The following is a 14,112-nucleotide window of genomic DNA, read 5'->3' on the forward strand; positions in this document are numbered from 1 at the left end:
GGATACCATGCATGCTTAGCTTTCCTTTAAAAAAAAAACATTTCTTGCTCATATATATAAAAATAGAACATGTCATATTGCCGAGGCGTCGGCAGCCGATCCATTTAACCATAAATATATACATCCCGCGTCCGGGCATCCCGCGTCCGGGACGATGTCATGTCATATAATGCCAACTGATCAGGTGGATATGCGTATATAACGCTCTGGCCTCATTCCCATCTTCCCCGTATATATATGCATACATCATGTATATATATCAGCGTCTATAGCGCTCTGGCTCTTTTATCGTATACGTAGACGTGCATCATGTACATATATCAGCGTCTATAGCGCTCTGGCTCTTTTATCATATACATATACGTGTATCATGTACATATATCAGCGTCTATAGCGCTCTGGCTCTTTTATCATATACATTTACATACATCATATACATATACTTATAACATGCATACAACACGCTCGAGAGTCCAAGAAAACCATGTCCACGTCGGAGTGACGTAAGGTCGGTAGCCTCCGATTACATTATGAAACAATCATGATCGTTATGCCTCACCTTGAAGGAACTAATATCATGAGGCGAGACTATCAATGAAAAATAGCATTAAGGGAAAACATGGAACAAGATCGTAAAGCTTATAAAACATTATTTCATGTACTTTAGAGTCTTTAGAAAATAGAGTCATGACAAAGGAATAGGGTTGGACTCAAGAACTAGTCCATTATTCTTGTGTTCATATTGAATCCTTCACTTAAGACTTTTAGACATACAATCATTCTCGTCATACTTGCCATAGACATATTCTCTTCCCTACTTCATCATTATCATTATCATCATAGAAGTATTCTCATTAGAATAGCTACATTACTTGTCGTTTGATAAGCGGCATAAGGATCAAAAGTTTCCTTTGGATTCTACTTCAAAATAGGTCAAACGGAACAATAAGGAAAATCTGGGAACCATGGGCCCACCTCGGGTCAAATGAGGCGGCGTACCAAATTTACGTTCATTACATTTCATGACGTCACTTGGGAGGGTTTTAGGGTAGTCGGGTCCTCTTTATACAAGTTTTAGATGTTTAGGAAGTTTTTCTAACATTTCGCACAATTTTTAGTTCAATTCTACTGAACGAAAAAGGGAAAAATTTGGGTGCGGGTTCCGGAGAATAGAATTGTCCCCGCGGCTCGTATCCGACTTATTACGTTTAAGACATACCATAAAAGAAGGGTGAAGCCTTACATACCTTTTTCCGCTCCTTTTGATACTCCAAATTCACGTTCCAAATCCGCCAAAATCTACAAATTGGTCATGTTTACCAAAACTTAATTAGGGCCTTTAGAAGTTGATTCCTTAAAGTAACACTTTGTCTGCCAAAATTTCGGCAGCATTTCCCCTGTAAATATACCATCCCCGAGGTTCTGACTCGGCCAAATTTTAATCAACAATAATCCGGGAATTCAACCCGGCCAAACTATCGACAATATTACCAACAATCATGCCAACAATGTCAACAATTTAATCCAAGATACAATGTAACCTTGGCAACCTTTGTCACACAATCTAATGACATTTCATTCATATTCAATTCACATTGCATAACATTCAAATGATTCTACCGACATACTACTTCACCCGATGCCTTCTAATTCCAATAAGAACAATAACAACACACTCCCTTTCTCCTTCAAATTCATGAACTACATACTACAACATCATACTAATAACATCACACTACCTTCCATGATCAGTGGCGGAGGCAGGATTTCAGTTTAGGGGGTTCAAAAAATAAAATAAGCACGCTTGTGTTGGCAAATGAGCGGGTCGGATCAGGAGACAGGAATAACTTAAATACATAAAGTATGCTTAACGAAGCACATAGCAATGGAAAGTCAAAAAGCAACTAACTTGCATGAGAGAACCTTAATAGTCCAATAATATATAAAATTTGGAATATAAGTAATACCTTGCAGACTTTTATCTAAATCACGCAGTAAGGCATACTTCCTCCGTAAATGGTTCGGAAGAGCTTTTATATCTGAGACAGTGTCATCAATGTAGCAAATTGTTAGAAATCAAACTAGAACTACACATAGGAACTAATTCCTATATAATAAATCAAGCATCACTCTTGCACAGACAATACTAAAAATCATGCTCGAAGGCCGAAGCAAGAATAGTGTTGTCAAAGGCCTGCTTGAGGCGTACATAAACCTCGAAGTTGGGTGAAGGCACCTCCGCTCATGATGAAGAAAAATATCACAATAAAATCCCACAATATAGGTAATAAACTAAGCAAAAGCTAATAAAGTAAGAAGTTTCCATTAAGAAAGGCAACTTGAAGATGCCATATTACAAAAGTAAAAGCTTGGGAGCTTTTGAAGCAAAAACAAAGAAACTAAGTTAGACTACACAAGCAAGACCATGGAGTTCTACAATTGTACTCTACGAGGTTTCATATCTTGAAATGTCTTAATAATAGCATCATTAGAAACATTATCAAATACATCTTTTTCTAGATAAGGCACCAAACAACCGCTAAAAAAATCATCACTCATTTGACTCCGCAAGTCATTCTTGATAAACTTCATTGCTAAAAAAGCTCTTTCAACGGATGCAGTGGCAACCGGCAGAAGCAAAACAAGTTTCACTAAGCGGAATACAAGAGGATAATTTGAATGCTTCTTTGTCTGAACTAATTTTTTTGAAAGATCACAAAGCCCTTTTAGATTGTAGAACCTTTCATCAACATCACGAACATCAATAATGTAACTTGCAAGTTGATTCTCAAGAGAACCCATATTGAATTCATTAAAGTCATCAGGATATAATTTAGCCATTTTCAATATTTTCCTGATATCAAAACTTGAAAACAAGTCAATTGGATTCAAATAAGAAATTCCATGAAGCAAATCAGTCGTCGCTTCGCCAAAACGATCTTTAAGTTCTTGAAGTTGCCAATCAATAATATTGCAAAATACCTCAACACGATAATGATGAGAGACTTTATTGTCACCAAGTCTCCTTCGTGATCTTAAAGAGCTAACATATGGCTCCTCAAAGTTAGGTACCAAAATGTCATGCTTGATACAAAACAAAGACACCCTAGCAATAAGAGAATCCCATTCTTCATCCCTATATGCTTGCAACCTTATTTTTGTTACTTCAACAAGTAACATGGCATTTGCCAAATCTTGCTCCTTTTTTTGTTAGCATTTATTAAGCTCATTTGTGATTGCTAAAACATCACTCATCAAATGCAACATGAACGCAACCTCATATGTTCGACAAGCTTCAAGATATCCCATTGCCTTGGCTCTTTCATCCAATAATCGTGCATCAAGAACAAGTGATTCAAGAACATTAAGAATAGAGCCAAACATAAGAATAAAATTGTTGAAAGATTTAAAATGAGATCCCCAACGCGTATCACAAGCTCTTGAAAGACCAAGTTCTTGATTCAAGCCACTACCGGTTGTAAGCTCACCCAAATCTAGTGCCTCTTGAATTCTTTCTTTTTGAGAATCTCGAAATTCATCCATACGCTTAAAAGAAGATCCCAATACATTCAAAATATTTGAAACCAACACTACAAGTTTTCCCACTTCAATACTTTTTTTCGAGACCGCAACAAGAGTTAGTTGAAGTTGATGAGCAAAACAATGAATGGAATGGGCTGATCTACTTTCTTGCCTAATCAACATTTTAAGGCCATTGATCTCACCTTGCATATTGCTTGCCCCATCGTAACATTGTCCACGCACATATGATAGACTTAAGGAATGTTGAGCAAGTAAATTAACAATTGCCCTCTTTAGAGATAAAGCACTAGTATCTTGAACATGAACAATGTCAAGAAGCCGCTCCATCACAGATCCATTTCTATCAATATATCGTAAGACAATAGCCATTTGCTCCTTGCGTGACACATCAAAAGACTCATCAACTAGTAAAGAAAAGTAGTCACCATTTAATTCCTCAAGAATAGCTTTAATTGTTTCTATCTTACAAGCACTCACAATATCTTTTTGAATCATTGGAGAAGTCATTTGATCATTTTGAGGAGCATGTTCCAGTACATAATCACGAATATTATCACACTTTTTCGCATACCATGAGAGAATTTGATGAAAATTACCCCTACTAAGTGATGATTTAGATTCATCATGACCTCGAAATGCCAATCCTTGAGTTATAAGAAGTCTTACTACATCAACGGAAGCACTTAAGCGGACCAAATACGCATGCTTAAATTGACTAAATTGCATCTCAAGTGCAAAATGAATAGACTGTTGTACCCGCAATAAATCTTGACATTTCTTTTTTGACTGGTTATGTGGGCTGTTCGGTAGACCAATATGTTTTCCAAGATTCTTTTTTTTTTCTGCTAACTCTTAAACCCAACAGTTGAAAATATTTCACCCCACCTTTATTGGTGTTGTAGCCTTTAAATAGATAACAATACAAACAATAGACTGCATCTTTACTAACACTATACTCCAACCAATCATGATATACATCATCAAACCATTCAGAATTAAAACGGCGCATTGATCCAGAAATATTCGTTTGAGGATACTCATGCTGAAGCAACCGAGGTTGACAAGGACCATTAATAAGGTATGCTCTTCTAATAACATCACGATGATTTGGATGATAGTCCAAGATTGGGGTTCTTTCACCCGGATCATAATTTAAAGTACTCAAATCAAATACCTGAGAAGAAGGTAATGGTACTTCTGAATGGTTGGCATTTGCTTCCTGGTTAGGTTGACTAGAAGAAGCTACACTTGATTTCGGTACTTTCGTAAAATAGTTCTTCACTGAACGTTGAGACTGAATCGTAAAAAATAAGAATTTTGTTAGAATTTAAAAGAAATAAACAATTATGTAGACAATATTACTCATTTAGTTCCTTCTTCCTAGAATAAATTGTTCTTCCTAAAATAAGTAATTTAAACGCAGCAAGACATTTTCAACTATCATATCTCCAAATACAAAAAATATGAGACAGTCTTTAAGTTATCCAAATACAAATAGATCCGCCCCAAATTGGTTTAAGTTATAAAAAAAAAAATTGAAGTTAAGAGAAGGCATTTGTAAGTTAATTTATGTCCTAATTTGTCTTTTTGCTGCGATTAGTGAGAACACTGAGATATATTCATTTATATTAAAATTACAACTGAAAAATTGCATCTGAAAGTTGACTATCATATCTCCAAGATTCCATGGGTATAATCTAAAAAGCAAGAGAGAAAATTTTGCAATTGACCAATTCTCAGTCACTCCGGGCAAATTTGAAGCAATCGAGCTAAAATTTATAGCAAATATACAAAATAACAACAACAACAACAACAACAACAACATACCCAATTACCCAGTATTTTATTCTGGCAATAAAGCAAATATATAGAATTTTAGAAAAGATAAAAAAAAAATGGAGAAAGGAGGGATCTAAGAACTTACCGAAGAAGCCATGAACGGAGACCAGAGAGCAGTGGCGGAGGCAAACAAATCAGCAAAAAAAACTGAGCAAAAAAAAAAAAAAAAGAAAGAAAGGTGTTAGGTGAGGTGACTTTGACGGAAGAGAAGAGAAAGAAAACATTTGGTTTGTTGATTTGAATCCAATTAATCCAATTAGATTTGTCCCCTACAAAACTAGGTCGTTTTGTCCATTTATTTTAATTAAATATAACGTTACTAAACTACGTCGTTTTGTCTAATGAACAGCTGAAATAAAATGTTCAGGAAAATATTGCAAGTGGGGCTGCTGGGGTTCGAACCCGCGTGTAACGGGAAACTCTGAACCCCCTGCGCCACTGAGTTGCGCCTTTCGTTTGTTTTGAGGGGGTTCAATATTAAATATATACACATAAAATAAAAATTTGGCCTTATATAAACAGTGTAATTTTTCGACTGAGGGGGTTCGGATGAACACCCTGGGATATACATAGATCCGCCCCTGTCCATGATCCACAAACAATCACAACTTCATTTCCAACTATTAAATCCTCATCTAACATCATGGAATTCATAACACAACAATTAAAATACTTAGTAAAATTGATTCATCATTTCTCCACAAATGCAACTATTTTCGGCTAACACAACTACATATATATTTTCATGAATTCTTCATCCATGTCCATACATTTCAACAACTAATATACTACATAAAATTTGCTCACCATCCCATCACAATAAAACAAATATACACGGCCATACACACAATATACACTCACGACCACACCTACAACACACATTATTTCTATGGTTTTCATTCATTCTTACACACAACAATATTCACACACCATCCATAACACATAAAAGAGCATGAATCCTTACCTTCTTCCTTAACTTTCCACTTGACTAGAATCATGGACTTGCCACAAAGGATAGTTTTCTTGCCCCAACAATTGCACCACGTTGAAGAGGGCCCTTGAATTAGTAGGAATACATGAAGAGACTAATTTTTGGAACAAGATATCAAGGGCCTAGTTTTCCAAGGTCTTGGCCGAAATGGCCTTCCCTTTTCTCCTCCTCTCTTTCTTTCTTGATCTTTCTTGATTTTTCTAGACTTGGCAATTGATGAATTAGTCTTCCTTTCAAGACTTAGTCATATATATATAAGTTTCCAAGCATGTGAGGGGCACATGCCCCTCTCTAGAGATTTCTTTCTTTTTCTTTCTTTTTCTTTTCTTTTTTGAAATTTCTAAAAATGGTCAAAGAAGACTAAAAGTCTTCTTAAGCAAGCTTGGTCCATACACTCTTTCATTATTTATAATTAGCCCGCTTTCACTTATGAAATGGCCACATGCTCCTTTCTTTATTTCCTAGAGAATTTTTCCATTTTCTTGAATTTCTCTTTTTACCCTTAACCTTTCTCAATATTTCCATACAACTGATGTTCATAAATAATATTTATAACCAACTTGTACATTAAATTGCATTTGGAAGATGGTCATTCCCTTAACTCACCGCGACCACCATGAAATATCCAAACGTATAAATTACGGGATATAACATTAACCCACACTAGAAACATGTACCTTTGCAAGATTCATAAAAATTCTTATTGTGACAAAGTAAAGAAGACTCAAACCATAAACTCGTAAGACTTTTTATTGCGATAACGAAACGAAGAATAACTGCCTAAACACTCATTTTATTTTACGGATAAAGGAGTTGAAGGCTGCAGATGAATAGGCAGAAGCTAAACTGGACTCGAAATGCCTTTCCACACTTTGCCGTTCTACAGATCCTTAAAGGCCTCCACAAATTAAGAATTAAGGTCTAAAACCACAGCTACAGTAGGGGATTAACAAACTGGAAACTACCCTTTTTCTTTTAAAGAAAACATGCTATTGACACGAGGTGCAGATTCAACTTGTTTTGAAGGAAAGGAAAAAGAAACACAGAATCTGTCCTTAATTCAAAAGATTTAAAATCAATTCTATACTCAAAGAGAATAAACCAAATAAGTAGTTGTTGCACTCATAAAGTAGTTTTAGAAGGCGAAAGGCCTGTTTTCATCACCACTCCTTTTCACTCTAATGTACAAATTCAGGCAGCGTACTTCGAATGCACTGAGCTATCTTAGGATCTTCCAAATAAATATTCAACCTCACAGCCACATTTCTTATCAGCTATCTTAGGCAAACACACACATGGGCAACTTCATTTTTTTAAAATCAGCAGTCAAATACAAGACAAGGAAACATACTTCGTCTAATCCCCATATTAGATGTTCAAATCAAAATGCACATTAACATCTGCCTTTATCCAACTTAAAATGGATATTTGATCTTGCTAAACATGCTTTCAACAATTAATAAAGTACATTGCACACATGTGAATAAACTACAAACACATTAAGAATATAAACCAGCTTGAAACATAGAAAGTAATGGCCACACACAGCCTTAAGACTGCTAGTAATGTGCTAGTATTTACTCAAACGACACAATGGGGATCAAATTATCCACTAAAGAGTAAAACATTACATTTTTGATATGCTTAAGCTAATGAATAGCACTCGGGCATTTAAGCACAAACAGACAGAAGCTGAACTATCATACACTTAAAATAAAACTCAGAACCAATCATGTACTGCACCTAGCCATTTATACTACCTGAATCCATATGAACTAACCAGATCATAAACAGAGCATGCTCTGAACCAATCGACCCAGTTTAACCCACACAAAATAGTTGTCATTAGTCTAAATCTGATTTTGCCAACTTAAACCCAACTATTGCATGCTAACATAGGTGGATAAACTGATACAGAACTAACTTGTATGCTAGTCCACATCAAGGCCAAATTAACCAACTAATTTATACCCTGGACATATATGAAACTTCACAGGCCTAATCCAAACAGAAACTAACACAACATCTATTACCACTAACAACTATTACACTAATCCATCAGCTAACTAATAAGTATATAAACATATAAAACACATAAGATAACAGGAAACATTTAATTCACCGATAGATACATAAAGCAGAGATGTTTACTGACCTTTTGTTGGTGCAGTGAATCAGGGGCGTCGAGGCCTCGAATCTACGCTCGAACACGAACGAACCCGAAACCGAGCCCGATTAAAGTAGCTAAAGCTTCAAACCGAAAAAAATAAAAATAGAGTAATTGTTGGCTGTTCTTATTCTTCAAGGTGCAAGCTTTATGTTTTTTGTACGGAGATTTTTCGATTCGTCCAGATCTTATTCTGTCTAAGTTGATCCCCCTTTCTTGCTCCAAAAAATCCCCTTTTTATAGAAAAATATGAGGAGAAAGAGGAGCGTATGAGAGAGAGAGACGAAGTAGCGGGGGACAGGCGTGGGGGACAAGGGGAAGTGGAAGGAGCGTGGGTTGAAGAAAGAGAGAGAGGAGGAAGTGGAGGGGTGCGGGTGAATAAGAAAGAGAGATTAGGGTAAAGGGAGAGGGAAAGAGAGGGAGGCGGGTGAGGGAAAAGAAAGAAAGGAGAGTGAAGGATTAGGGTAAAAATAAGGGATTGGGCCAGATCGGGTCGGGTCGATAACGGGTATGGGCTGGACTATTGTTGGGCCGAAAGTGTGGGTTGAAAATGTGGGTTGGGTATTAAAATGTGGGTTGTTTATTTGGGTAGGGAAATAATGTTGTATTTGTATTTCGGGTCATTAATTTGGCCGAAAATTGTTGATCCTTCCTCCTTTATTTAATTATTGTTGGGCTTCTAATTTAATAACTAGTACAATATATACTATGTAAAGACAATAAAGATTTTACCAAGTGTTTTTTTGTAATTAATTTAACGATTCCAAACCCAAAAATGAAACGATGACGAACCATTTAATATTTGTGATAAAGTAATACTCGCAATGTTGAAAATGAAAGTAGCGATATTAGTAGTAGTAGCAATAAGAAATAAAATAATAAAAATAAAGTATTTAGCTCGTCAATACATTTGGAAGCCTGAATGAATAAAATTAAATAAATGAGGGACAAAATTGGGTGTCAACACAATCCACACTCATGATCCTCTATGAATCATAGGCTTTGATACTAGTTTGAGTTAAGTCATCCCAACACATTGTTAACATGGTGTGATAATATTTTTGGGACAACCTACATATTGTTCCCTAAAAGGTCTCACATCATTTAAGAATATCCCTACACCTTATATACATATAGCTTTAGCTATCAATGTGGGATTTTGTCCGCATAACCAAAATCTCTACCTCGAACTATGTTCCATATGGCCAAATACCAAGCCCCTCGAGCTATGTTTCACATGGTTCATCACCTCGTGGACTTAGGTGAAGATACACTTTGTGCTACCGACATTGTTTGGGTATGTGAAGATTCATTTTTTGCTAGCTCCTTCTTATGTGTGTGCGTCTCCAAGTCCCATGAAATCACTCCCCATATCCATACTCATCGCCCCGTACTTTAATAGCCAATTTGCACGATTACCCTTATCCAAGGGTGGTCTTTAATTTTTTCTCCTCAAATTGCTGGTCTTTAATTTTTGCTCTTCGCCTAAGAATTCATGGGTTCCGGTTTCGAACCCCCACTCAGTCAAATATTAAAAAATAACACAAAGCAGAGTTTGAATTCGTAGAGCAGAATTTGCCTGCAAAACTCTGCGTTAAGGTAGCAAACTCTCCCTTTAAGGCAGAGTTAACTTTGGCTTGCGAATCAAAAATTCTGCCTTGCGATTTTTTTTTTTTTAAATTTTTGACTGAGCAATGATTCGAACCCGGAACCCATGAGCTTTGGGTGAAGGACAAATATTAAAGACCAGTGCCATTGAAGGGTAATCCGTGCAAAAAAATGTACTTAATACCAGTTATTGAGCTAAGCAAGCTCAACGACATATTTTAAAAAGGTGTGATAGCCCGTATCATTTTCCCTAAAATTCCTCGGCCTAAGCTAACCTATTCGTACAAACCATCTTTTTTGCTTCCAATATCCATCTAACAGCTTCATTCAAAGCAAAAGAATGCTCCACCGTGTTACACAGTCATTGAAATTAATTTCATTATTTAAAATTTGGTTAAAATCAAAGTCAACATGGTAAAACCTTGAAACAAAATTCAGATCCGAGTTAGCCATAACCCCACGAGTCTATCAAGTTCATGATTTAGTGTTTTATACAAGACACGATCTCTATCGAAACACCTCATAGAGTTTGTAGTACCTTTGGATCCTTGCAATCGTGGAAAGATATAAACCACCTTATGTCGCGTTTGTAAAGCTTCTTGACCTACCATTCTCCACGATAGAGAGCTCCCGCTATCGCAGGAGGCACTAGAATTGTGCACCAATAGTAATCTCAAATTCCAAGATTGATTTGAAATATACCCGAGTCCTTCGAGTCTTTATCCAAATTATACCAACAAGTCATAAATAATGAAAACATGCCCAACCCTGCCCAGTCCTTCGTATTGGGTAAGTCAATACGGGCTGAACCTATAGATGGACCAAAGACCAACCCTACCCAAAGATTGTTTAAGCTAAGATGGGCTAAATGAAGAGTCATAATCCAACCCGCCCAAATTAACCCACCTTTTCAACATTTTGAGAAACTAAAAATATCGATATTCTTTGATTGTAAATATTCTCCCGCTCATGCTTTTCAAAATAAACAGTGTTTTGAAAATCAAATTTAAATATTTTTTGGGTATAAAAAAACTCTAATGTATGTTTTTACTCAAAATAATAAAGATATTCACTGTAAATATTTCCTCATGAGTTATCCCAGTATGTAAATTATATTTTAAATTATTTCAAAAAGAAAATTAAATGCTAATTGACATAATGTATATTGATTGTGTCAGATTACTCTCTTTTACCCCTTTGTCTTTATTTATATATTTTTATGGTTGTCTTGTACATAACTACAAGTGGCAAATGTATGTCGGATATGGGTGGATCGAAAATAGGTTAAACAAAAACGGATAAGTATAGACCTTCAAGAAAAAAAATTAGAAACTTAAAAATAAAAAGTTAAAATTATAGATAATTTCATTTTAGATTAAAAATGTCCCTATATACTTAATTATCTACTTCAAAAATAATGAAAACATGACAAATCAGCAATAACAAAGAAGAATTATATCAGTTTATTCCATTAAGATGTATTTAGTAACTTAATTCTTGAACAGAGATCAGGGGCAGTACATTTAACACAAAAAGGTGCAATTACAATCATCGCCAAAACAAGTTCCTCCAAGAAGTTGTCCTGAAACACCAGGAGGATTAGGCTTTCCCTGGTACTTGTCAAAACAATCAGTGTTGCATTTTGTTGGATCACAAGGTTTGGTAGCTCCTGGAAGTGGAAATTGACATTCTTTTGCTTCAAGATGTAATCCTCTCATCTCAGTGCCTTAATTTGGTTGGACAGAGAAGAAAACGGAAAAACAAAAAAAATTATGAGAAAGAAAATTGAGCAATTATTCGATGACAATGAAGTCAATAGGTGGATTTTGCATAAACAAGCAACCACTTTATAACATTAGAGCACATCGGGTCATTTAATTTTCTATACTAATAATTTATTTTTTCTTTATAATCTAAATGATAATATCATGATCCAGCTTAATAAAAAGTCGTCATATAACTTTGAATTTAAAAGTTTCTCCACTTCAGTTATTAACGGGTTGTAAACTTTTTAATTACATATCATCATAAACATTTTATTTTCTGACTGCTTTAAAAATGACAAAAAAATTGTTGTATCAAATGTAACCATAAGAATTCCATTTGAAAGATTAGATGAATTAGAAAGAAACTTACTGAGAGCCATGAAAAGGGCAAATAGAAAGACAACTATGCTTGAGAAGTTCTTCATGATACCTAATTTGGCTTTTGATGGTAGGATTAAAGTGTTCTGCACTATATATAGGACTAAATCAGGTAGAACTATAGTAACTAATTGATTAAAATGTTAATGAAATGACTAAGTTCCCAAGATCACTAAAATAAAAAACAAGTTACCAAAATCTTACATGTTTTAAACTAAGTCAGGGATATAAAATGAATTATGGAAATCTAAAATGACTTGATGGATATTAACTCTCATATGGAAATAAAATTATAGCAAGAAATTGATTATAGATACACAAATGTATAACAACCCAACCCCTCTTTTTGAGCATTTTTGCCTTAAAATATGCTCTAATACTTTGTATTAGTTATTTTATCATATGATGGGGGCGGGCGGGTTGGGGGGGGGGGGGGGGGGGTTGGATTGAGACCCAAGTGGTTCAGGTATGTTACAAACTAAATTGTATTTTTAACAAAACTCGAACAAGAATATGGATCAATCTGTACACTCCATAAGGAGTGCAACAAGAGTATTATGAGCACAACGCCGAAAACGACGAGATAACACATATAAATGGAAAGAAATTAACAAGTAGAAAATTAGGTAAGAAGTCGAGTATAGTCACGAAGCATACTTCAAGTAAAAGCTCCAATATAATAATCGCAATAAATCTCGGTATCCTCATATCATAAGCCTAGGTGCAAGGTTCTAATCCACAAGCGTGTCAAGTTTTTAAATAAGCAGCGAACAAGAGGCAACAACTCAAGTACATCACCAACCAAGATTTCGTTAGGCGAAGGATAAAAATTAAAGACCACCAATTTGAGGGACAAAAATTAAAGACCACCCCAAAATAAGGGTATTCTTGCAAACTGTCCTAGTTGTTGCCTTGTTGGGCTGGTAAATTTAAAATCCTTTTCCATAAACTCATCATATTCCACCCATTAGTGGTAATGTAGCAAGTAGAGACAGTTTTAAATCAAAATATAATATAGATGCATAAAAAAGATTGCCTATTTAAGTGAATATAATTTTTTTATAAAAGGCTGTCGATTAACTCACCTCGAATAAAGGTGGCTCCGCCATTGGATGTCTCGAATATAAAATGATATCCTTCTTGCATTTTTTAACAATTTCAAAGTGAAGTTTTAACAACATACCCAGGTAATGCCACATGTGGAGTTCAAACTTCAGAATGCTTAAACACATTTCGAGCTTAATTAGTGTGAATGACAAGCGAATTGCCATAAAATGAAAGTATTTGATTATGATCTATCATAAAACGTACGCAAAAAACTATTGATCTTTACATGAGTCCATAGTTGATTATTTTTTTTTACTTTATACCATTAATCATGTCGTAAGGATAAGATAGATTTGGTTGATTTTGAAGGTAATTACTAAACCAAGTTGGGAAGTAAGAAATGTAACTTATCCTTTTTGTATATACTTTAAACACCATTATTAGATAATAATGTTTAAATTTAACTGCGCACTGTAGCTCGTAGGGTGATCCTCACAGGCCAAGACATCTTTCTAAAGTTTGTGTAAGAGAATATTTGCCGTGATTATTCTCATTCATTCCATAGGTTAATATACATTCTTTACAACATAATTGTAGGCTACAAATTAGGAACTAATTTGACTAATTTATTCTAACGTATGCTATCCTAAAATAGAAGATTACAAAATATTTTTGACTAAATATTTACATAATCTAACACACCCCCGCAGTCGAAGCGGTAGGTTTACGAACAGTTAGACTGTTCCGAAAATCATCAAATAGTATACGCGGAA

The 14,112-nt window shown here is 35.1% G+C and overlaps 2 protein-coding genes and 1 long non-coding RNA gene across 3 annotated transcripts; all 3 read right to left on the reverse strand.

The window, feature by feature from the left end:
* Window positions 1–2,433: 2,433 nt before the first annotated feature.
* LOC132630193 (uncharacterized) lies at window positions 2,434–3,180 on the reverse strand. The gene has a single exon (XM_060345774.1). It carries the CDS (start codon window positions 3,178–3,180, stop codon window positions 2,434–2,436), a length of 747 nt encoding a protein of 248 aa, XP_060201757.1.
* A 30-nt stretch (window positions 3,181–3,210) lies between these two features.
* On the reverse strand, window positions 3,211–5,909 carry LOC132630195 (uncharacterized). Its single transcript, XM_060345775.1, has 3 exons — window positions 5,468–5,909; window positions 4,394–4,837; window positions 3,211–4,290 (listed from the first exon to the last, which is right to left on the reverse strand). Exons 1-3 carry the CDS (start codon window positions 5,477–5,479, stop codon window positions 3,211–3,213), a joined length of 1,536 nt encoding a protein of 511 aa, XP_060201758.1. The 5' UTR covers window positions 5,480–5,909.
* Window positions 5,910–11,588: 5,679 nt separating this feature from the next.
* Window positions 11,589–12,407, reverse strand: LOC132633683 (uncharacterized). Its single transcript, XR_009579741.1, has 2 exons — window positions 12,285–12,407; window positions 11,589–11,874 (listed from the first exon to the last, which is right to left on the reverse strand). It is a non-coding gene; the product is annotated as an uncharacterized LOC132633683 (long non-coding RNA).
* Between the last annotated feature and the right edge of the window lie 1,705 nt (window positions 12,408–14,112).

Source organism: Lycium barbarum, chromosome 3 (genome assembly GCF_019175385.1).
Source record: "Lycium barbarum isolate Lr01 chromosome 3, ASM1917538v2, whole genome shotgun sequence".
NCBI lineage: Eukaryota > Viridiplantae > Streptophyta > Magnoliopsida > Solanales > Solanaceae > Lycium > Lycium barbarum.

Excerpts from the sequence above, each read along its gene's own strand:
- LOC132630195 (XM_060345775.1), bottom strand. Across the intron at positions 4,291-4,393 it reads TTCAACTGTTGGGTTTAAGA|TCTATTCATTTTGCACTTGA; the intron begins GTTAGCAGAAAA and ends CGGGTACAACAG.
- LOC132630193 (XM_060345774.1), bottom strand. The coding sequence starts at position 3,180 with ATGTTACTTGTTGAAGTAACAAAAATAAGGTTGCAAGCATATAGGGAT.